The sequence below is a fragment of the Chlorocebus sabaeus genome, chromosome 4 (genome assembly GCF_047675955.1).
Source record: "Chlorocebus sabaeus isolate Y175 chromosome 4, mChlSab1.0.hap1, whole genome shotgun sequence".
Lineage (NCBI taxonomy): Eukaryota > Metazoa > Chordata > Mammalia > Primates > Cercopithecidae > Chlorocebus > Chlorocebus sabaeus.
Window position 1 is genome coordinate 5,847,461 of NC_132907.1, and position 23,969 is coordinate 5,871,429.

The window sequence follows — 23,969 nt, forward strand, 5'->3', positions numbered from 1 at the left end:
GGTTACGACTATAAACAGAATTAACAGTATCACCTTCTGTTTTTTCCCATATTATCCTCTTAAGCATCAAGAATCTATGTTACAATCGGCCAGACATGGTGGCTCGCGTCTGTAATCCCAGTACTTTGGGGACGCCTGGACAGGCAGGTCATTTGAAGTCAGGAGTTCAAGGGCAGCTTGGTCAACATAGTGAAACCCATCTCTATTAAAAATACAAAAAATTAGCTGGGCATGGTGGCAGGCGCCTGTAATCCCAGCTACTCGGGAGGCTGAGGCAGGAGAATCTCTTGAACCTGGGCTGCAGAGGTTGTGGTGAGTTGAGACCACCTGCACTCCAGCCTGGGCCACAGGGACAGAATGAGATGAGACTTTGTCTCAAAAAAAAAAAAAAAATCTATGTTACAGTCTTTCCCTGCAACAATCTCCCACTGGGCACTTGTCCATGAAGGGACTCAGTCTTAAAGGTTCTCTTCTTCTTCATTCATTGGCAGAAAGACCCAAAAGATGAGCAAGGCTCAGCCCACTATTCTTACACATTAACTTTCCTGAAGGCTTCTTCCAAGTTTTGCCAAAACAGACCCAAATAATAGCAAAGTAATAAATACAAAAATAAAGCTAAAAGACTTCTTTCTAATCAAATGGTCCACCGGTACAAATAAAGTATTCCTTATTTCTAACTGTAAAAGATGATTTGGACATTAGAACTATTAGATAAAATGGTATCTACTCTAGTTTTCAAATTTTGTTTTTAACCCATACCTTACCAAAAAAAGTATTAGTTTTTTATTATTTTAATAAGCCCTTCCTTTAGAACTTCCAAAAATATTTAGGCTTTACTAAACATTACTCCCTCTTTCTGAAGACCAGGACTGAATAAATTATTTTCATCTGTAAATTATTCATGATTTAATTACATTCATCACTTTGGATACTTTGTTATATGCATCTTTACAATAGCATGCATATCCCTATGCTCACAAATTCCTACATATGTGTTTCAAAGTCCAAACTAATAAAGCATTAAATTCCTTTCTATTGCATTGTCTTCAGCAAAATAATTTGACATTTATACATAGCTACAAAATATAATGTCAATTTTGAGCAAGAAATTTCAGTTGCCTCATGTTTCCACTAAAATGTATTGGTTTAAGTACTTTATACCTGAACCAAAAAGACATTTCTGTTACAAAAACAATAAATATAAAACCAATTGATGGGCCAGGCCCGGTGACTCACGCCTATAATCCCAGTTCTTTGAGAGGCTGAGGCAGTGATCACCTGAGGTCAGGAGTTCGAGACCAGCTTGGCCAACATGGCAAAACCCCGTCTCTCCTAAAAATACAAAAATTAGTCAGGCATGGTGGAGGGTGCCTGTAATCTCAGCTACTCGGGAGGCTGAGGCAGGAGAATCGCTTGGACCTGGGAGGTGGAGGTTGCAGTGAGCCAAGATCGCACCACTGCGCTCCAGCCTGACACAGCGAGACTCTGCCTCAAAAAAAAAAAAAAAGAAAAAGAAAAAAAATTGCTGATCATCAAGGAAATTTGCTAGGTCATAAATTAAATATGTGATTTTTAGGTTTAGCTGTCACCTAACCTATTTCCTGACCCTGAAACAAAATACTTAGAATTCTGAGGGTAGCGAGTTCTCAGCAAACAAACTAAAATTGTCCCTCCTCCTCACAGCTTTCCCTTGGCAAACACTTCCTTTATCACACCTACTTCTTTTTTTTTTCTTTTTTTTTTTTTTAATATGCAGTCTCACTCTGTCGCCCATGGTGCCATGTGGTGGCATGATCTCAGCTCATCGCAACCTCCTCCACCCACCAGGCTCAAGCAGTTCTCCTTGCCTCAGCCTCCCAAGTAACTGAGATTACAGGCACCTGCCACCACGCCCAGCTAATTTTGTATTTTAAGTAGAGACGGGGTTTCACCATGTTGCTTAGGCTGGTCTCAAACTCCTGACCGCAAGTGATCTGCCCACCTCAGCTTCCCAAAGTGCTGGGATTACAGTCACGAGCCACCTCACCCGGCCTTTTTTAAAACTTTAAGTTTAGGGGTACAAGTGCAGGTTTGTTACATAGGTAAACTTATATGTCATGGGGGTTTGTTGTACAGACTATTTCATCACCCAAGTATTAAGCTTAGTATCAATTAGTTGTTTTTCTTGATCCTCTCCTGTCTTCCACCCTCTGAAAGGCCCAGTGTGTGTTGTTCTCCTCTGTGTGTCCATGTGTTCTCATAATTTGGCTCCCACTTACAAGTGAGAACATGCAAGTATTTTGTTTTCTGTTTCTGTGTTGGTTTGCTAAGGATAATGGCCTCCAGCATCATCCATGTCCCTGCAAAGGACATGAACTCATTCCTTTTTATGGCTGCATAGTATTCCATGGTGTATTTGTACCACATTTTCTTTATCCAGTCTATCACTGATGGGCATTTGGGTTGATTCCATGTCTTTGTTATTGTGAATAGTGCTGCAATAGCTACTTCTTCAAGTAAAAGTCCCTAACACCAGGAAAGACAGTAACATAAAAACTGGGCTGATTAAGGATGGGCGAGAAGCAAAAATTCTCTCTTACAATTTTAAAATTATAACATAAAGATAATAATTAATAGTACATAAAACTAACTTTAGGTGGCAAACTGTTGGAAAAATATTTCATTAAGCAGTACTGAGAAGTTAATGGCAGTAAATAACAAGTTTTGGGGTTTAAAAAATCATTTATAATAGTGATCCCCTTCATTAACACAGAAAATGTGGATACCTAGAAGGGCAATATGTCCAGGTAAGGTATTGAATATGAAATTCCAGCTAGCTATATGTAAGTTTGATATTTAAAAACTGAGAACTGGTTCCCTTCTGTTGTACTTTACCACTAAAACTCAATATCTATCAAGAAAATTTTTTTTTTATAAAAGACAAAAATGGCCAGGTGTGGTGGCTCATACCTGTAATCTTAGCACTTTGGGAGGGCAAGGTGGGCGGATCACCTGAGGTCCAGAGTTTGATACCCCCCTGACCAACATGGTGAAACCCTGTCTCTACTAAAAATATGAAAATTAGCCAGGTGTGGTGACCTGTAGTCCCAGCTACTCAGGAGGCTGAGACAGGAGAATCGCTTGAACCCAGGAGGTGGAGGTTAGAGTGAACCAAGATCACGCCACTGCACTCCAGCCTGGGTGACAGAACACGACTCCATCTCAAAAAAAAAAAAAAGAAGGAAGAAGATAAGAAAATAATAGATGCTGGCAGGCTGTGGAGAAAAGGGAATACTTATATACTGTTGGTGGGAATGTAAATTAGTTCGGCCACTGTGGAAAGCAGTTTGGAGATTTCTCAATTAACTAAAAATTGAACTACCATTTGACCTGGTATATTCCCATTACTGGGTATATACCCAAAGGAAAAGAAATTGTTCTACCAAAAGACTCATGCACTTGTATATTCATTACAGCAGTATTCACAATAGCAAAGATATAGAATCAACCTAGATGCCTACCAATGGTGGACTGGATAAAGAAAATGTGGTACATATACACCATGGAATACTATGCAGCCATAAAAAAGAATGAAATCATGTCCTCTGTGGCAATATGGGTGCAGCTGGAATCCATTATCTTAAGTAAATTAACACAGAAACACAAAGCCAAATACTGCATGTTCTCACAAGTGGGAGCTAAACACCGGATACATATGGACATAAAGATAGGAACAACAGACACTAGGGACTACTGCAGCAGGAGTAGGAAGGGTTGAAAAACTACCCATTGGGTATTGTGCTCACTACCTGGGTTATCAGATCAATCATACCCCAAACCACAGTATCACACAGTATACACATGTAACAACCCTGCACATGTACCCCTGAATCTAAAATGAAAGTTAAAATTTAAATAAATAAGAAAATAAAAACAAAAATAGAATGAGTTCTCCGGTTGCTTAAAGGCAAGGGGTTGACTTAATGACTTTAATGGGTCTCTTCAGCCCTTTCATCCCTGGGAGAGTAAAATTTTTCAAAGTAGATATGCTATATAAGCTACATATGCTACATAAAATTATCAAAATGTTGTCCAGGAACAGTGGCCCACACCTGTAATCCCAGCACTTTTGGAGGCCAAGGCAGGCAGATCACTTGAGGCCAGGAGTTCAAGACCAGCCTGGCCAATGTGGCAAAACCCTGTCTCTACTAAAAACACAAAAATTAGCAGAGTGTGGTGACACAGGCCTATAATCCCAGGTTGAATCCAGGAGGCAGAGGTTTCAGTGAGCCAAGATTGTGCCACTGCACTCCAGCTGCACAACAGAGCTGTCTCAAAATAAAATAGTCAAATGTTTGAAAAACATTTTTTTTTTTATTTTTTTTGAGACAGGGTCTCACTCTGTCACCTAGACTGGAGTGAAACGGCACGAGCTCAGCTAACTGCAGACTCAACCTTCCAGGCTCAAGTGATCCTCCTACCTCAGCCTCCTGAATAGTTGGGACTACAGGCACATGCCACCATGCCTGGCTAATTTTTGTATTTTTTGTAGAGACAGGGTCTTGCTATGCTGCCCAGACTGGTCTCAAACCACCGGACTCAGGCAGTCCTCCCACCTTAGCCTCTCAAGTTCTGGGATTACAGGCATGAGCTACCACACTCAGCCAGAAAATATTTTATTATAGCAAGTAAAATTTTACCCTCATTATACAAAGTTGTGCATAGTCAAAATTTATAAAATAGTTCAGAAAAGAAATTTAGCATTCCTAATTCTTTCTGTAGACCAGATGCCATTTGAGCTTAGATGAATAAACCTTACCAACTCATCTTCTACATGATAATATGCACTGTCATAGCTTAACTGGCAATGCTTTTCTTTAGTTGTACATCTAGATGAAAATACACCAAAATGTTAACAGTGGTGTCTCTGAATGGACAGACAGTAGAATTATGGGTGATTTTCTTTTAATCAAGAAACAAAATATAACAGATTAAATGGTGTTCACATAACACAAATTACACTATTTATTAATGAAGGAGAACAGAATCCAAATTTGATAGTAATTTTCATCACAAAATCCATAACATATATAAAAGTCTATTAACTATGAAGAATATAACAAACATAATATACATTATGTTTGTAATAGCTCTCAAATCTAGAAAACAAATACTACTCATTTTGCTAATAATAGCAAATCTTCTCTCCAGTCTGCATGCCAAATTTGCTGCACCATGAGAATATTAAAGAGTTAAGTCAGAGTTACAAAATCTTGAAATACAGAGTTAAGACCAAAGGGGAAAAAAAAACCCTTAGTTTCATAGCACTCAGCCTATCAGCTGCTAGTTAAAATAGATTAAGCATAGATTTCATATTTTTCTTTACGAAACAGATTCTGACTACTGGTAGGGTTTTTTTTTTGTTTTTTTGTTGTTGTTGTTTTTTTACAACCAAACAACAAAACTTCCGGTTGAGATGGCTTCCTTTTTAAAATAAAAATAAAAATATTGAGCATGTTGATATAATATGCAAAAAATTCTAAACTTGGCAGTAATCTTGACATATCTCCTCAATATCATACACCTTGATAGCAATGATCATTTATCAGTCTTTGATAGAGTTCTTGAGATTGAGTTCAAACTTTAATATATTAAGGTGAAAGAGCCATTTAACTCAAAAGCCAAAAAGCAAATATGAAAAGAGATTCCTACTTAAGCTCTGAAGAAGCAATGAAAGGGGGATGGGAAGTTAGTTATTCAGTCTAGTTGGAATTTTACTCAGTTGTGCCAACTGCATCTAGTGGAGGGATTAGAAAAAAGCAAAGAAGATAACATAGTAGTGGGATGTTATTCTGGGCACCAAAAGCACATGTAAGTGCACACTGGCAACAGTGAGACAAGCTAACAAAGGGGACAGAAGATGTACTTGACAGGAATATAGAGAGTTAGCAGATGAGTAGGCGGAGATGGCATATGAGACGTAGGCTGGGGAGCAGTAGGAAAGAGCCTTGGTGGTAAAGACAAATAGTTTAAATATAATACAAAATACAATAAGGGCCCAGTGAAGAAAGCTGAGAAGCCCAAGATAATGTCTACAGTACAGCATTTCAAGCTGTCGAAGGAGTAGATATTTAGACAAAAAATCTGAAAGGCGGAAGTTATGAAAGCAACAAGAGAAAACATTCAAAATCTGGTCCAAGTGTTTTTGTTTTTCTTTTAAGAAATGAAAAGATAAAGAGAGACCAGGAGCGGGCAGCTCAGGTCTGTAATCCCAGCACTTTGGGAGGCCAAGGCGGGCGGATCTCTTGAGGCCAGGAGTTCAAGACCAGCCTGGCCAACATGGTGAAACCGTCTCTACTAAAAATACAAAAATTAGCCGGGGGTGGTGGTGCGTGCCTGTAATCCCAGCTGCTCTGGAGGCTAAGGCAGGAGAATCGCTTGAACCTGGGAGGCGGAGGCTGTAGAGAGCCAAGATTGTGCCACTGCACTCCAGCCCAGGTGACAGAGTTGAGACTCCATCTCAAAAAATCAAAATGAAAATGGCAGCTGGTAAGAATTTCTTGGAAATTTGCCAGTTACCTAAGTATTTAAGAAGACACAGTAAAAAGAAAATTTTAAAAATAGCAAAATAAATAATAAAGACAACTATTCAAAAGATCCTGAAAGCTTGAAACACAAAGAATAATGTACTATACAGTAACAGGAATGAAACATTTAATATTTTAAAACAATTTTCCAAACTACAGATAAATTTCTTAGAGTTCTGTTTTATTAAATGCAATTCTGGTGTATTTAATTCTTTTTTCTGAAATAAGTTATATTCTAATTAAATAAATTTTACTAAAAAAATCTGAATTCAGCTATTGTTCACTAACCCTAAATAATTTTTAACATAAATGTAGACACAAATGTGCAATGAATTTATGTATTCATTGTGGACTACACTTTTAAATCCATTCCTTGCTCAGTGGTTTTTGAATGCTTATTAAGTATCATTGACATTATGCTGAAGAAAAGCTGTCATTCTAGGAAATTCACCACTTTTACCACTAGGTGGAGAAAAAACACAAGTAGTATCTGTAATCAAAGCTAGTACAAGGCCCCAGGTACTTTACCTAGAATTTCCACCAGGTGTCAACCAAGGGGGGGGGGGAAGATAAGACTGTTTTTCCCACTTAAATATGCAAATTTATAATTTTACGTATAGCGATCTAAACTCTGAAATAAATGGCCTGCTCATTGTCTAGTTTGCATATTTATACTTTTTATATATTGCTGTTGAGTCCAAGATACTGCCTTGTCAACTAAAATCCAGCCCCCAAAAGCTCAGTTTCTTTTGAAATAAAGAAAACAGCAAGACCAATAAGTTTAGTTTATTGTGACTCATAGGCTCAACCTACCTAAATACACTACGCAAAAAAATCTAAAATGTTTAGACACGGACAGCCAAAAATCTTCCAAGGTATTTTTGGTCATACATATATAGAGAGAGAGAGATAGCACCAGATTCATATTTTTTCTTTCTACATTTCTCTTGTAAGGCAGTTCTGTTGATTGCCAGTAATCTAGACGAGTTTATGCTGTTATGCTCTGAATCCCAGTGTGATGTGACGAAAGCACTGCTATTTTTTACCAAACATTCACAATAAAAAGAGAAATGTACCTATATTTAAGATGTATCATGAGAATTACTACGTTAAATGGTCCAAGGCTCTTTCGGCCGAAAATTAAAGCTTCACAGTTAACCCCTATTTATATACCAAATCATGCTTTTTAAAAACAATTTTATGAGCTTCACTAATTTCTAACAAAGATTTTCCGATTCTGTTGCAAACAATATGTCAGCTAAACCACTATGTCATATGCCTTTTATAAGATGGTACTTTTTTAGGCCGAACTCTATTCTTATTCCTCTGGACACAGGAGTTGTAATCATGTCTTACTCTGCAAATCTAGCCGTAGGTGGTGTCTTAAAAAGGACTTTTTCTTCCTTCGAGGAAGTGGTCAAGCTTCCCCCCAGCCCCCACCCGTGTCATCCTGGAAACAACTTGGTTGTTTTTCGGTGCTATCTAATTAAGCGATGTAGGAGAAAGAAGTTGAGGAGACAAAAAAGCCTATTGATTACATTGTACTTGCTTCTCTACCTCGCTCTTCAAAGGACTAAGGTTCCTTTGACCTCGACTGAGTTCATTTCCACCCTGCCTACAAAGTACTGGTTTAAAAAAAAAAAAAATCCAAGCCAAGTATGCTCTTGTCTATGAACAATACTTCTTGTCCAGTTTTATTACGTTTTCTTTGAAAATTCGTTAGATTATGCTCAACAATCGGCCGCTTGCCCAACCGGTTTCTCCCTTCCCCCATCTCTCTTCACACATCACTTTTTCCTCCTCCCATCCAGGCAGTTGGTAAAACGCTGCAGTGCCAGTAACGCACGCTTTGAGGTGGTCACTGCAGTTTATCCTTACTTGGCTTTGCAAACTCCCCACCCAGGCCTTGTCCCCTCGCGCCCCACTCTGCCATTATCTTTCCAGTAGAGTGTGCTGGGTAAGGGGCTCCAGATAGCACGTCGAGGGTATCCGGCAGCCTGCCTACCAATAGGAGCCCACAATGAAGAGAAGTCAGGTTCAGCCGGCCGGCAGCTCCAGTATCTCCTTCCCCTAACTCTACACCTACTGTACCCGGGAGCGAGCGAGCAAGGGAGGGAGCGAGCGCGGCGCGGCGCGGCGCGGCGCGGGAGGGGGCGCGCAGGGAGGGCGGACAGCAGCCGCGGCCTGCGCCTGCGCATTGGGGTTGTTTTTCACAAAGCTGCTCTTAAAGTGAGCTGGCAGCCTTTAGCCGCCCGTCTTTGTAAGGAGACCACTGAGACGAGCGGGAGCGCGGAGCAGCAGCTTCTGCTGCCCTGACTTTTTAAGAAATCTCAATGAACTATTTGTAGAGAATCACTGATCCGGCCTGCAAGCATTTTGCACGGCAAAAATATCGATCAGTGTTAAGTGAAGATCACATTTTATATGCGATCTTGACTTTTTTGTCTTACATTATATTTTTATAGATTTTGTTATAAACATGGTGCTGGGAAAGGTGAAGAGTTTGACAATAAGCTTTGACTGTCTTAATGACAGCAATGTCCCTGTGTATTCTAGTGGGGATACTGTCTCAGGAAGGGTAAATTTAGAAGTTACTGGGGAAATCAGAGTAAAATCTCTTAAAATTCATGCAAGAGGACATGCGAAAGTACGCTGGACTGAATCTAGAAACGCCGGCTCCAATACTGCCTATACACAGAATTACACTGAAGAAGTAGAATATTTCAACCATAAAGACATCTTAATTGGGCACGAAAGAGGTAAGTTTTTCTGTTATTCAGAAGTCATTGGACTCATTTTCTTTGGAAACGTACCTTTTCAGTTTTCTGAATTAACGTGATTCTACTCATAGTATATCTAAGCAGTTTGATAAAGGTTAGCAAACTTGGAAGGTTTGGATTCTCCTTGACGTTCATCGTGTGTTAAGCCGTAATGCATGCAGGCATCTGCAAAGTGACTGCAAACTACACTTATTCAACTACCTCTATACCCGGCTTGGTCTGTGCCATACGCGCTTGTAGTCCATTTGCACCTTATAAATTCTGCTTGAATCCAATTCAATCGTTTTACTAACATATTTTCCAATGAATTGCTAAAAGCTGCAGTCTTAGATTTTTGCCCTTTTACTTGCAACCTGAGATGTAAAAACTGAACTTTAATCAAGAAATGTAACAACATTTTTAAGAGGCTTAATGGGCGTGTTTCATTTTTAATTTTGGAATGCAAAAGACTTTAAAGAATTGATCACTGTGCTTTCATAAAAGGTTTATGTGGCTTATTTTGACATATGGTATCAACACCCCACGTGTTTTTTCTCTATTCTTTCCCATTCCTTTAAAAATTTACACCAGCATTCCTTATTTTAAAGGGTACTGTCTGTCATTATGATAGGTATCGAGTCAGTTTTAGAAGCCATTTAGGATCAGTAATTTTCTTTTCCGAGCATCATGTCTAACTTTGGAACGTGCATTCAATGAAACCCATGCCAGTCAAATGGAATTGAAAAGTATAGGGCACACTGGATTTGATTTTTGGTTAGAAGAGGGAGATAAAGGGTTGTCAAAGGGAGAAGGAGTCCTGAGATTTCCAATCTATTGTTTAAATGGTTACATTGTGGAAATATAGGAGAGTCTAGGCTTGTTTTTCTAAGTTTCCACCCTTTGTTAGAAGCGGTTCAATCCTGTTTCGGACCAGTTCTGGGGGGTGGTGAGGAGGGGCGCTTGTTCTGCTCTCAGCAGATTGGTTACACGCGTCAGGTGGTGGCGATGACTTAATTCCTAGCCCAAGAAGAATATAATGTTAAAACTGGTTATGTAATTTTTGTGCCTCTCCTTTTTAATGCAGTATTTAGTTCAGATGTTGGCGATTTTTCAGAAAAAAATTAGAGACATATTTTACCTTCTTTTTTATATTAAAAACGTACATCCTGGAGAGGTGCTGATGACTGAACTAAGGCAAGTGAGAAATGAAGGATGCTTTGAGGGGCAGTATTAATGCACGATTTCTGAAACTATTAAGGTGAACTCAGTTCTTTAGTAGGATTTTCGTAGATACAGGTACTTTGCATCCTGAAATAACTAATTAATGTCTCCAAGCGTTAACACTGATAGGAGATGCAGATGCCTAATGACAGTCTCGGTATTTGTTGAAAAGCAGATAGATGAGTTTGTGTTTATCTTTCTGAATATTGCAGCCTTTTATGAAATGGGTGAAAGAAACAGATTTTTCTTCAAGAGGTTGAGACTTGCAATGGGGGAAAAGTAGAACAATGAGTTGTGAGGACAAATATAATTTCATTAGTTACACCATGATTTCATGGTAAAGAAAACTAAATGCCCTGCACCCCCAACAAAATGCCCCCCAAACCCTGCAACGCGTAGACGAGCTCAGTCTGGAATAGTTTCAATGACTTGAAACTGGGAGCTCTCAAACTAGCCTGGTAACTGAGACCCCGCCCCGGGCGCCCGGGATAGGCGGAGCCAGGTTTGTTAGCCTGTTGCTAAGGCGATGGCAGGCGCTGATTGGATTGGGCGCGGGCGGGTGGGGAGAGGGGGCTCGCGCCGCTGCTGGGGCGAGGCTAGGAAACCGGCGTGCGCCGGTAAAGGTCCCTCCAGAGCTACCCCCCACCCAGTCCATACTCACGTTTGTTCCCGGGCTTCTGGGGTCGCCCCTCTTTTGGGCCTGCTAAGGACCACCGAAAGGAAACGACTTCAGGCTTTAGCTGAGTTGAGGGCAGACGCTCCTGCCGGCCTTACAGGTGCCGGATGGCCCTGGACCCAACTTTAGTAGAAAATCCTTTTCAGATGGAATTTGGATGGGAAGGGTTGGCAGGACCCCCGTTAGCTATCTTCCGGGTAGGAGGTGTCGGGGACTCCTGTGAACGCTTCTGAAACAAAGCGTGTTCCCCGACTTCTCCAGTCGCCACACTGGCTACCTTGAGTTGACCTGAGGGGACAGAGCAGAGGCTGCCCGGGGAAGAAAGAGAATGATTCCAATATCGAAATCTGGGTGGGGGCTTCGAAGGGTATCCTCTGCCCCCTCCCCCATTGTTTTCCGAAAGCTTCAGGCCCCCGCCTCCCCTCGGCCGCCCCAGTTTCCCTCGCCGAAACTGAAGGTGTCAGAGTGGCCCGAGCCAGATCGAACCGGTCGCCGGCTGGGGCGTGTAAAGCGGAAGCGCCGCGGCTCGCTCGCCCCGCCCCTCGTCCAGCAGGCTAGGTTGTGCGGGCACGGGCGCGAGCGCCGCGCGACGTATGCCGTATGTATAGCGGGGCGCGCGGGCGGCGGCGGCGGCGCGCGGGCAGGCCGGCTGGGATCTGCTCGCGCCGGTTTAGGCCGGTCCTCTCCTGCTCCGGTCTAGTTCTTGATTGACAGCCCGGCACTTGTTTACCACGGCGCGGCCGCCGCCGCTCGCCTCAATGAGACTGCTGAGCTGGCACAAAAAGGGAGCGAAGAGGAAAGAAAGGGAGAGGAAGGCGAACTTTGGGCGCCTTCGAGGGGAGCGAATTTAAATGGCCCCCAGCTCATCAGCTAGTTTTTGGTTCTGGAATCTGTTCAGGGAATTTGCACAGGGGACGAGGAAAATTGTATGGAGACATAAGCGAATTACCGTGATTTTTGAATAAAAGTATCGACGTATACATGCTTTTCCCCTCTTTTCTCGTTTAATATCAGGGAGGCATCACGTTTTTTGTGTATATTCAATACTTTACTGAAGGAAAGTTAAATAATATGCCAGTTTTTTCTACTCTGGGGGCTAATCGTAAAGGTTTCTACACCGAGAAAACTAAAAGATATTTCTGTAATTATTTAGAAAGCTAAATAAGCATTTTAATGATCTAGAACCCCCTCCCATATTTTCGATTATATTTCTTTATTTTCATGCCACTCGAGAAACAAATTTGACCAAAAAAAATGGTTGTAAAATGAAAGGTCATCCCTTTTTTATAGAAACTGGAAACTGTTAATAATTAGACTTCATCTTCTTCAAGAATGTCCGACAATATTGTTTCCTTATAAGCAGGCACCTCCTAAATGCGGTTCTTGGTAATGATCTAAGGTATAGTTTATGCAAATTTTAATCGTTGCTAGGACTGAGTGTTGTGATCACTTTAGGTCAGTAAATAATTATTTTTAATTACAAAACTGACATTAAAATCAATGTGTGTGCTTTTTTTTTTTTTTTTTTTTTTTTACTCCATCTATTTGACAAAGTTTTCTAGTGGTTTTGGAGTATCTATTCTATTCACATCTTTGGCATTATTCCCCCTAAACTGACATATTTTTAAAAGGGTTGCATGAACAGTTTTTATTTGATACATTGTAGTCTTCATGCGATAAATTTAAGCAAACAGCTGGAGACAAAGATAACATTATCTTACCATGATGTGAGACCCGAGCCTTTTGAGTATATATACTATTTTATCAACAGATGCTTTACAGTTTGGGTCATTTTCCATTTAAAAAATAAAAGTCTGTGGGATGTGAGTATTCATTATCCCCATTTTACAGATAAGGCAGCTGAAAACGGGATTTTTATTTTGTCCAGAGGAAATGATGAAGTTAGAATTAGAACTCGGATCTCTCAGACTCCAAAGCTTGTTTTGTGGTCTTAATTATTATGTAAGCATCTTTAAAGTTATGCCACCCTGCGGAGTATGTAAGTGTCAAATAATAAATTCTTTGTTTTCTTTTTATGTTTCTTTTAGATGATGATAATTCCGAAGAAGGCTTCCACACTATTCATTCAGGAAGGCATGAATATGCATTCAGCTTCGAGCTTCCACAGACGTAAGTATTATAAATAATAGACATTTTTATACATACCCATGATCAGAGCATTACTTTAAAATTAAGTATTCTAAATTTAAACACTTTTAGTTGAAAAAAAAAAAAAAAAACCCTTTTCATGACTGGAACTTGCTAGAGGAAAACAATATATTAAACATAAGAAGCTATTTTTTAATCTACCGTGGCAAAATTATAGAAAGCATACTCAAATTTCAGTCTTCTATCCCAATGTTCATGAGGTTTTTAAAATAGGAATAGTGTTTCCTTTAACATGAGTGAATTGGAAGGTGCTAGTCAAATAATAACCACTTTATACTTAGTTTATTATCAATTATCATTATGAGAAAAGACCCTATCAAGTCTCAGTAGCTTCAATTTATAAAAAATTCTGTGTTCCACCTTTTCTGCTAATACTAACCAATAACAGTAAGCTTCAAAAGTAAAAATAATTAGGAATATCCTAACTTTAGAAATGTTGTTCTCCTGATATGAACTTAATAACTTCTGTACAAAGAACTATTGGGAAGGTCACACAAGAGATATGACCCAAGCTTAAAAGGAAAAATACATCAAGGATACGTTGATACAAAACTTGGAATCTAGTAAGAAAGGAAAAAGGAAAGTGGTGTATTCTTGAATTAATGACAGATCGTTGGAAGAGACTATACAAACTTTTTTTAAAAAAATAATGCCTTTTAGCAAATACTAAAACCTGCAAAATGGCACTTGTGCCAATTATTCTGGAGAATAAACAGATTACATAAGGTTTTATCAGGTGACAAATGTACATAGTTCTACATTTGTTAATTCTAGTGCTTGAGACGTTATATAAAGAGAGAAGTCATAAATGGTATTTTTTAGAAAATTCTATTTACCATATTATTTGAGAATTTTATTTGCAATATAATGCCCTCATCTAATTTCTGAGAAAAATATTAAAGTCTGTCGATAGAATAACGCTAATATGGGGCCTGAGTATTTTCAGGGTCATTTAATGTTAAAGTTCTGTCTGTAAACCAAAGTCATTTAATATAAACTTTGGATAACTATTAGCATACAGTTTAAGATTTTATTTCTCTGCTATATACAAGTTAATATGGGAGTCTAAAATGCAAAAAAACATGTGAAAACACCAGTGTTCCTTATACTAATCTAAGCTAGCACTCTTCCTTGTAACTAACTGAACACTGAGTATTTTACTAATGAAATTATGAAAAAGAGACTGAACTCGCTAAAATAAAACCTTTCACAATTAAGATCTGACAGTTAAAAAAAAAATTTGATTGTCTTGACATAGATCAAGAGGACTATTTCTTTTTCTTTTGAAGCCTGTAAAGTTAGAGAACAACCAAACAAGTATTAGAAAATGAGTAAACTGAGAGATAAAAAAGTAGTTTTTCAGTAAACTTATGAAATGTGAAATTTTTGAAACTATAATGACTATTCCAGGCCTTTTCTAGACCTTAATTAGTTGCTATAAAAAGATGATAATCTGGCTAATGAGAAGTGGAGTACTATAGGGAATTTGGTCTGAATGTTTAACCAGTGTCTAGAATTTATCAGTAGAAACAGTTAAACCATTCTCAACTTTGTTTTTGAATTCTTGGCCTTTTCAAAAAATGTCCATTAAACTTTCATAATTTTGCCACCATCATTAAAAGTAGCCTCCTCTTAGTTTAAATGGATTGTATTCTTCTGGCTTTTTAAAGCAAAATTTTAAAGATATTTATTGTTTATTGTTACTTGGAAATAGAAAGTTTTTTCCCCAATGACTTATCCCTTTGGAAATTTTTTAAATTACATGTTTGATACCTCATTGGTACATAAACAATACAATATATTAACACTTCTATTCTGACCGACTGTGTAATTGTTAGAAAGAGGTATAAAATTAATATATTGACCTTTATATTCTGCACAGACCACTTGCTACCTCATTCGAAGGCCGACATGGCAGTGTGCGCTATTGGGTGAAAGCCGAATTGCACAGGCCTTGGCTACTACCAGTAAAATTAAAGAAGGAATTTACAGTCTTTGAGCATATAGATATCAACACTCCTTCATTACTGGTAAGAATTGACTGAATTATTCATTCTTTGTTTTTGGCATATAAATATTAAAGAATAATCAATCACCTAAACTATGCAGTTGTCATAATTTAAAAATACTGGTTTTCTTTTAAAATTTCATAAATATACGTTTTCTTAAATACAGTCAAGAACACTGAAATTAATGAAAAATATGCTCATATTTTTGATATTGTAGTACCTTTAAGTAAATATGAAACTAAGACCAGTATATGATATGAAGTATCTCTTACTCATAATATGAGAAACAAAAGCCATAACAAAAAACAGATCTGGTCCTTGGATGATTTGAGTGGAAGAAGGACAGTAGTATCTTTTATTGTAATACAATATCACTTAACTTGACCATATCATAATCTAAAATTTGTACTATACTTTGTTATTCCAATAGAGGGATAGTTGTCAAATAATGGGGAATCATTCGTTTCATAAAAAAACTTAACTCCTTTTTTAAAAGAATCTATTTTTAATTGCATTTGAGAATAAATCAAATTTGACTTAAAACTGTATTTGGTTTAAACAAATAACATCTTTAAAGCAAATAAGAAATGGGCATTTTCCTTTTTTACATTTTTTTTTTTAATTCTCAGAAAAGATGTTAACATTTGGAATTATGGTCAGATTGCTTTCTGTGCTGCCTTTTTAAGGCAGTTTAAATGGAATGTGGAAAGGGTTTTTTTTATTTGGTTGGTTTTTAATTACTTTAAAATATTTTAAAATGTATTTGTAAATAGTGTGAACTAAAAAACTATTTATGGGAAAGGCTGTATACCCTTTACCCTTTTTTTCTAATTGAATGGAAATTTATATAAAAATAAAAGTAATAGTATAATTCAAAACCATCGGTTAAAAAATAAGAAGTATATCTGGATCCCAAAAAAAAAGCAAAACCAGTTTTAATTTTTATTTTTCCACAAATTTAGGATTATATTTTAAAATATTCTGGTATTGATTGTACCAGTCCATACACTGACCTTTTTCTCTAAATTGTTTTCTTACAGTCACCCCAAGCAGGCACAAAAGAAAAGACACTCTGTTGCTGGTTCTGTACCTCAGGCCCAATATCCTTAAGTGCCAAAATTGAAAGGAAGGGCTATACCCCAGGTATGTATGAGGTAGATTCCCACAAAAAACTTTCTTCACTTAGCTTTTGTGTATAAATTGATAATATAACTATTAAATATCAACATAATGTCGTATTCTTTTGTGAAATCACAAATTGTGCTTTTCCATTTGTTTTTTCACAAAATAGAATGTAGTTTCCTTTTTCAAATAGCTACTGATGAGTTCATTTCTGTGACTCTTAAGTTATTTGCAGTTCCTAGGACACCTTTTCGTGCATGTTAATTGCTCTTTCTTACTTTAGCTTTAAGAATCTTGATTTCTTGGCCGGGCGCGGTGGCTCAAGCCTGTAATCCCAGCACTTTGGGAGGCCAAGATGGGCGGATCACGAGGTCAGGAGATCGAGACCATCCTGGCTAACCTGGTGAAACCCCGTATCTACTGAAAAATACAAAAAAAAAAAAAAAAACTAGCCGGGCAAACTGGCGGGCGCCTGTAGTCCCAGCTACTCGGGAGGCTGAGGCAGGAGAATGGCGTAAACCCGGGAGGCGGAGCTTGCAGTGAGCTGAGATCTGGCCACTGCACTCCAGCCTGGGCGACAGAGCGAGACTCCGTCTCAAAAAAAAAGGATTCTTGATTTCTTTTGTTATTTTTTTCTAACAGTAGATATGTATATATTTTTCCCTCTCTAGGTGAATCAATTCAGATATTTGCTGAGATTGAGAACTGCTCTTCCCGAATGGTGGTGCCAAAGGCAGCCATTTACCAAACACAGGCCTTCTATGCCAAAGGGAAAATGAAGGAAGTAAAACAGCTTGTGGCTAACTTGCGTGGGGAATCCTTATCATCTGGAAAGACAGAGACGTGGAATGGCAAGTTGCTGAAAATTCCACCAGTTTCTCCCTCTATCCTCGACTGTAGTATAATCCGTGTGGAATATTCACTAATGGTATGTACACATTTAAGAGGTTTTTTTCCTTTCTTTTTTCTTTTTTGAAACACCTGTCACCCAGGCTGGAGTGCCGTGGCACAGTCTCAGCTCTGCTGCAGCCTCTGCTTTCTGGGCTCCAGTGGTCCTCCCACCTCAGCCTCCCAAGTAGCTGGGACTACAAGTGTGCCTGTAGCCAGGCCTGGATAATTTTTGTATTTTTTGTCGTGATGGAGCTTCACCATGTCGCCCAGGTTGGTCTTGAACTCCTGGGCTCAAGTGATCCACCCACCATGGCCTCCCAAAGTGTTGGAATTAGAGGCTGAGCCACAGTGCCTGACCCAAGAAGTCTTTGGTGTTTTGTTTTGTTTTGTTTTTAATCTTAAAGTTATGGAGACATAATTTTGTCTTACATCCAGGTTTTTTAATTCCATATATAGTGACATATGAAATACATAACTCTTTATATAGTTTGACTTATCATTATACCTTATATGTAAATATACTATATAGAATTATACATAAAAGAGAAACTTCATGTATGTAAGATAAAAAATGAAGTAAATGGGGGTTTCAAATAACATTAAAATTGGTTATTAGTTTTTGAAAAGGAAATCATACTTGGCATTCTAAACGTAATATTTCTTTGCAATGTTTAGGTATATGTGGATATTCCTGGAGCTATGGATTTATTTCTTAATTTGCCACTTGTCATCGGTACCATTCCTCTACATCCATTTGGTAGCAGAACCTCAAGTGTAAGCAGTCAGTGTAGCATGAATATGAACTGGCTCAGTTTATCACTTCCTGAAAGACCTGAAGGTAATTTGATAATACATATCTAAGCTTAATCTCTTACTATTATTATCAAGAAAATTATTTTGCTTCTGATACTTTATGACCCTAGATGAATGTAATCTTCCCCCTAGATGAATGTATGACCCTAGATGAATGACCCTAGATGAATCTTCTGATACTTTATGACCCTAGATGAATGTAGGGTAGATGTACCCCTAATATTCAGTTTTGATTATATGTCTTCATAGTTTTAATCACCAAACAAATAATTATTATTTTACCTTGACATTGCTTTTTAATACCTACTATTTTGTGTATTTTGACATGCATAAGAACATGCTGTTCGAATTGCGTGTATCTTTTTCCTTCAGCACCACCCAGCTATGCAGAAGTGGTAACAGAGGAACAAAGGCGGAACAATCTTGCACCAGTGAATGCTTGTGATGACTTTGAGAGAGCGCTTCAAGGACCACTGTTTGCATATATCCAGGAGTTTCGGTTCTTGCCTCCGCCTCTTTATTCAGAGGTAAGTACCTACTCCTTAAGTGTGAAATGAACTGGCTGTCTTGGGAAATAGCATTGCAGGCATTTTTTTTTTAATGTAATTAGATCTTGATTATCATGATAATAACAGAACAAATAATTTAAAACGACAGAATAAAAGTTAAGATTAAGGTTGTCAATATTTACTAAGTTTGAGACAGAGGTAGGACTGTTCACTTGTTAGGGAATTAAGACAATGATCTAACCTCATGTTGAATTACTAATTTTTTTTTCTCTTAAACTTGTATCTTGAGACACATTTTTTGAAGGAAGAATTTTGTATATCCAAGCATCAATAGGAAGAACTGGCATTTTGCAAACAGTGATTAAATAGCTAGAATTTATCTTATTCATGATTCTTTTCCAATTCTTGCATATTTTGACATTCTCAGTCATAAGAAATAATGTATTTGTGATAACATCTTAAAACAACATTCCCACATGGTTAGACTATTTTCATTTATCTCATTGATGGCAGCTAAGCACTTAAATGTAAATAAACATAGCCCTTAGGAAAAGCCCACAGACTACTGAGGAAAACAAGCTAAGAAGCAAAATATTACATCATAATGTGATAAAATGCACAGCTCATTTGAGGAGCAGCTTTTTGGGTCTTGGGAATAAGGTGGGGCTTCTTGAAAAGGTGACTGTTAAGCTGAATTGTGAAGAATGAGTAGTCCTCAAAAGGCAGAAAGAACAGTATATGTAAAGACAAGGAGTAAGTAGGTAGGGTATCTAGCAATTTCACGATATTTCAGAGTGACTTTAGCCACTAGTACACATTTTTAAGGGGTTTTGGAGTTGGTTTTGATACCAAAATAATTCTGTAAATTACTAGAATCAGCTTTTTCTTTTGGTTACTGTAATTTACATAGCTGTTTTACACTGAAATATTACTCCCAAATTAAACATCAGGGGGATTGTTCATCAAATTTCTCTCTTTTTTTTTTTTTTTAACACCATAACTGGAAGGGTCAGTTTTCCTTGGGATGCAATAATATGAGATCTTCTTCATTCATTGATTATAGAATATTCAGAATTCTTCATGAGACATAATTTTTTTCTATCTTCTAATACATAAAATTTCTGTTGGATGCTAAAAGTGTTCTATCACTTGCTACAGATTTTGCCATTACATTTTTACTTGGACATTTCTTTCTTGCTTATTATAAGTCAGTCATTTCTGGCTTGATTTGAGGCTCCCTGGCTATCCAAGGAGGCATTTTAAAAAGAATGGCAATCTAAGTATAGTTCACTTTTAAGCAATTGGTGGGAAAATTCTGCCACCTTTTAAAAAGCACCAAAGATAATTTGCAACTTTTAAAACTCTAAAATATGTTCAGGGTGTGATTTAACTAAGAGTTATTTGACTTTTTTCCTTCAAAAATGTGTTTTACCTAAAGCTTCTGAGGCAATTTGGGTTGTTCCACATTTAAATGCAAGTGGATGGGTCTCATCCAAAAGCTCTTTCAGTAAAAAATATATTAAACCCAACAATTTGCTTTTCTGTGACCATTCTGTTATCTTTGTACCTGAGAAGCAACTTTTCATTAAAAATATGTACATATGAAAGTCACTCCAAAGATAAAGAAGGTGAGAGAAAATCTCTTGAGTATTTTGGGTTCAGTAGTTTTACTTCCTGATACACACACTGCATTTTTGGCCATCTCTGGAGTTTTACACCCATGAGTTATTACCTCACATAAGCACATTGTTTATGTAAGTAAACAAATTGTTTGCACATTGTATAAACAAAGAGAATTGTTTACACAATTTCATTTTTCCAAAGTCAGAGGAAGCAATGGGTTAACTTTTTTGTAGAAGGATGAAAAGGGGTACTTTACAAAAGGAGATGACTGCTATGAAGATATTCTATATTGTGTATTTAGGTCTTAATTAAGTACTACTACAGTACTGAGTAAGTCTTCATTCAATGATAAAATTTTACTGTTAAGTTTTATGAAATAGGCGACTATTCAGACATACCTTAATCTTGTTAATCTAGTAATTAAATATCAGGTACTTTATAGGTACCAGCACCCTTTCCTCCCCACATAGCATTTCAGATATGAAAACAGAATAATTGGATACAATATGCTATAATTGGCTACAATATGCTAACAAGCTATGTATGGTCTCTCTAATTACATTTCTTGACTAGTATTCAGAATTGTAATCATTTGCTGCATTCTTCCTAGACCTCATGAAATAACTCTGTAAACTTTTCTTCTCATTTCTTTCTAGATTGATCCAAATCCTGATCAGTCAGCAGATGACAGACCATCCTGCCCCTCTCGTTGAAGGAACACTTGGTTGAATCAAGTTGATGTGGGTTCTGAACTGTATCTCTTCCGGCTGAGGACAGAGAAGTATCTTGGAGACACGTTTCAGAGGAAGTGGAATTGCTTTTGCCCAGAAAAATGGCGAATACATGAAACAACCAGTGATCATGCTTTAGAAGCCTACAGCAACATTCTGGGACTGCTCCAACATGCTTGAAGATCTAAGCTTTTCTCTTTTAAAACTGGCACATACTCAGAGCAGTCTTCTTAGCCTATGGTCGTACGTGTCAAGACACCACGTTGTAAAGAGGGATGATCTCCTTCTTTTGATTTGAAAATTTGCACATGCTCAATGCTTACATTGTGCGGTTCGATGTCACTACAGCTTTTTTTTTTTTTTTTTTTTTTTCCTATTTTTGCCAGACTCTTGATACTCTTAAAACTTGTTTGTGGTCAGCACAACAAGGAACAAAAGAAAGCTTTGAAAAAACTTTAACATGAAAAGACGCACTGACATTTTTTTTTTTAATTTAATATAGCCTGGACTTTACCTGCGTATGCACATGCTCAGAATTGTCCTACTAGGCTGACCATGTATCACCTCTTCAGCTTGGATCCAATTGTGGATTTATTTACAAACATCAAATGCCTTCAAGCCAATCCTTTTTGCTGTATGTTTTGCAGCCTACTGTAGTAGATACGCAACAGATAATGTGGGGAAAAAAGAGATGAGAGGAGGAAGCTAATAAGAGACTGTCAAGATTGTATACCTTCTTGGTTTCTTTTAAAAATTTGTTGCCTTTCTACTATTACAGCAAAGCAGCATTTTGTTACTGACTGCCTAAAATCACTTAATCTCAGGTGAACGCATCACTTGCCAAACTGTTGGAATGCTATTTGTGTTTTGTTGCACTGTTTTTTTTTTGTTTGTTCGTTGATTTGGTTGGCTTTTTGGAGAGGGAAATTTGGAAACGGGACATACACAAAAGTTATAACCCACCCACATTCCCTTTTTATCATGACATGCAAGAAGAAACTAGCTGAGCTAAGAATGGAGTGAAGAAAGGCAGTATGGCAGGCACCAGCAAAGAGTTGAGGGCTGTTGCTCTTAAAAATTATTTTTATTATTATTATTTTAGAAGTATGGAAGTTTTCCATTCACTGGGGAAAGGAGGGAGAAGTGCATTTATTTTTATACAGAGTTACTTAATTACCTCCAAAACACATATGTTGGAAATCGTTTTTGCTGGTGCAAAGTATATTAATGAGCAGGAATACATATATTAAGGTTATGATTAGAGAGCTCAATTTGTACCTTTGCTATCTTGCTCAAGCTTGATATAGCATGAAAACTCAACTTTATTCCAAAAGTGTATAACTTCAAAATTTAAAATACTAGAACGTTTGCTGCGATAAATCTTTTGTATTTTTGTGTTTTTCTAATGAGAATACTGTTTTTCATTACCTAAAGAACAATTTGCTAAACATGAGAAATCACTCACTTTGATCATGTATAGATTACATAGGAAGAACAATCACATCAGTAAATTATAGTTTATATTAAAGGTAATTTTCTGTTGGCTCATAACAAATATACCAGCATTCATGATAGCATTTCAGCATTTTCCAAGGTACCAAGTGTACTTATTTTGTTGTTGTTGTTGTTGTTGTTGTATTTTAGAAGGAATTCAGCTCTGATGTTTTTAAAGAAAACCAGCATCTCTGATGTTGCAACATACGTGTAAAATGGGTGTTACATCTATCCTGCCATTTAACCCCACAGTTAATAAAGTGGCTGAAAATAATAGTAGCTCTGGCTTGGTGCTTGACCTGGTTAAATACTGTCTTAAAGCTCATACAAAACAAATAGGCTTTTCCATAAGTGGCCTTTAAGAAAACATGGAAGACAATTCATGTTTGAAAAATGCTGACAGGGTGAAGAAAGCCCAGTGTAAAAATGAATCGCGTTTTAAGTGATTCGGTTAAAGGGTTTGGGCTCCCGTAGCAAACTAATACTAGATAATAAGGAAATGGGGGTGAAGTATTTTTTTATTATTAAATCATTTTGTGAATGTCCCCCTCAAAAAAAGCTAATGGAATATTTGGCATAAAGGGCATTTGGTGGTTTTATTTTTGTTTTGGGGGGATTGTCAGAAAATCCCTTTTCTCTCTTATGTCTGACTAGGGAACAATTGTTGATATGCATAGCATTGGAATACTTGTCATTATATACTCTTACAAATAACACATGAAGCAAGAATGACCAATATTCTGATAATTGGCACTGGATCACAAAATGTGATAAAACTTTAAAATGTATAAAACTTTATCAAATAAAGTTTTATTTTCCCCATTAAAAAGTATTTCTTTAGAGGCATTACTTTTTAAAAAATATTGGTCAATTCCTGACATAAGATGTGAGGTTCACAGTTGTATTCCAGTATTCAAGATAGATTCCTGATTTTTCAATTAGGAAAAGTAAAATCCAAAATGTTAGCAAAACAAAGTGCAATATTAAATGTTTGCTTTATAGATTATATTCTATGGCTGTTTGTAATTTCTCTTTTTTTTTCCTTTTTTATTTGGTGCTGAATATGTCCTTGTAGGCTCTGTTTTAAGAAAACAATATGTGGGAAATGATTTAATTTTTCCTATTGCTCTTCCTTGTGGAAAATAAAGTGTTTTGTTTTTTTTCTGTTTTGTATAATTGTTTGGAGATTTATTTGAATCTTGATCATATTAGTAACTCACCATAATGCAAATACATTAAACTGTTATAATTAAGCTCTATTTTAAGCCATTCTGGGTAAGAATTGTATCTAGGTCTGCACTAAAGAAAATTACTGACCAACTCTTAGGCTAAAGCAGTCCTCCTGTCTCAGCCTCCCAAGTAGCTAGGACTACAGGTGCACACCAC

The 23,969-nt window shown here is 37.4% G+C and overlaps 1 protein-coding gene and 1 long non-coding RNA gene across 4 annotated transcripts in view; one reads left to right on the forward strand and one right to left on the reverse strand.

The window, feature by feature from the left end:
- The window catches only part of LOC140711485 (uncharacterized), a 76,478-nt gene extending 64,805 nt beyond the window's left edge, over positions 1–11,673 (reverse strand). The window contains exon 1 of the long non-coding RNA XR_012092703.1: positions 11,208–11,673. This is a non-coding gene — a long non-coding RNA (uncharacterized lncRNA). The remainder of the gene's footprint in view (positions 1–11,207) is intronic.
- ARRDC3 (arrestin domain containing 3) lies at positions 8,807–23,759 on the forward strand. Of its 3 annotated transcripts, none has more exons than XR_005234645.2 (8): positions 8,807–9,325; positions 13,271–13,352; positions 15,274–15,421; positions 16,441–16,543; positions 17,194–17,450; positions 18,089–18,251; positions 18,561–18,753; positions 21,015–23,759. XR_005234645.2 is itself a non-coding variant. In XM_007978263.3 (8 exons), the coding sequence occupies exons 1-8, from the start codon at positions 9,046–9,048 to the stop codon at positions 21,069–21,071; spliced, it is 1,245 nt and encodes a 414-aa protein (XP_007976454.1). In that variant the 5' UTR covers positions 8,809–9,045; the 3' UTR covers positions 21,072–23,759. The 3 variants fall into 3 exon arrangements, 2 of the variants coding, with proteins under 2 accessions (XP_007976454.1, XP_037838141.1); XM_007978263.3 differs by having other exon boundaries at positions 8,809–9,325; positions 18,599–18,753; XM_037982213.2 differs by lacking the exon at positions 8,807–9,325 and adding an exon at positions 11,892–12,621 and having other exon boundaries at positions 18,599–18,753.
- The last annotated feature ends 210 nt before the right edge of the window (positions 23,760–23,969 follow it).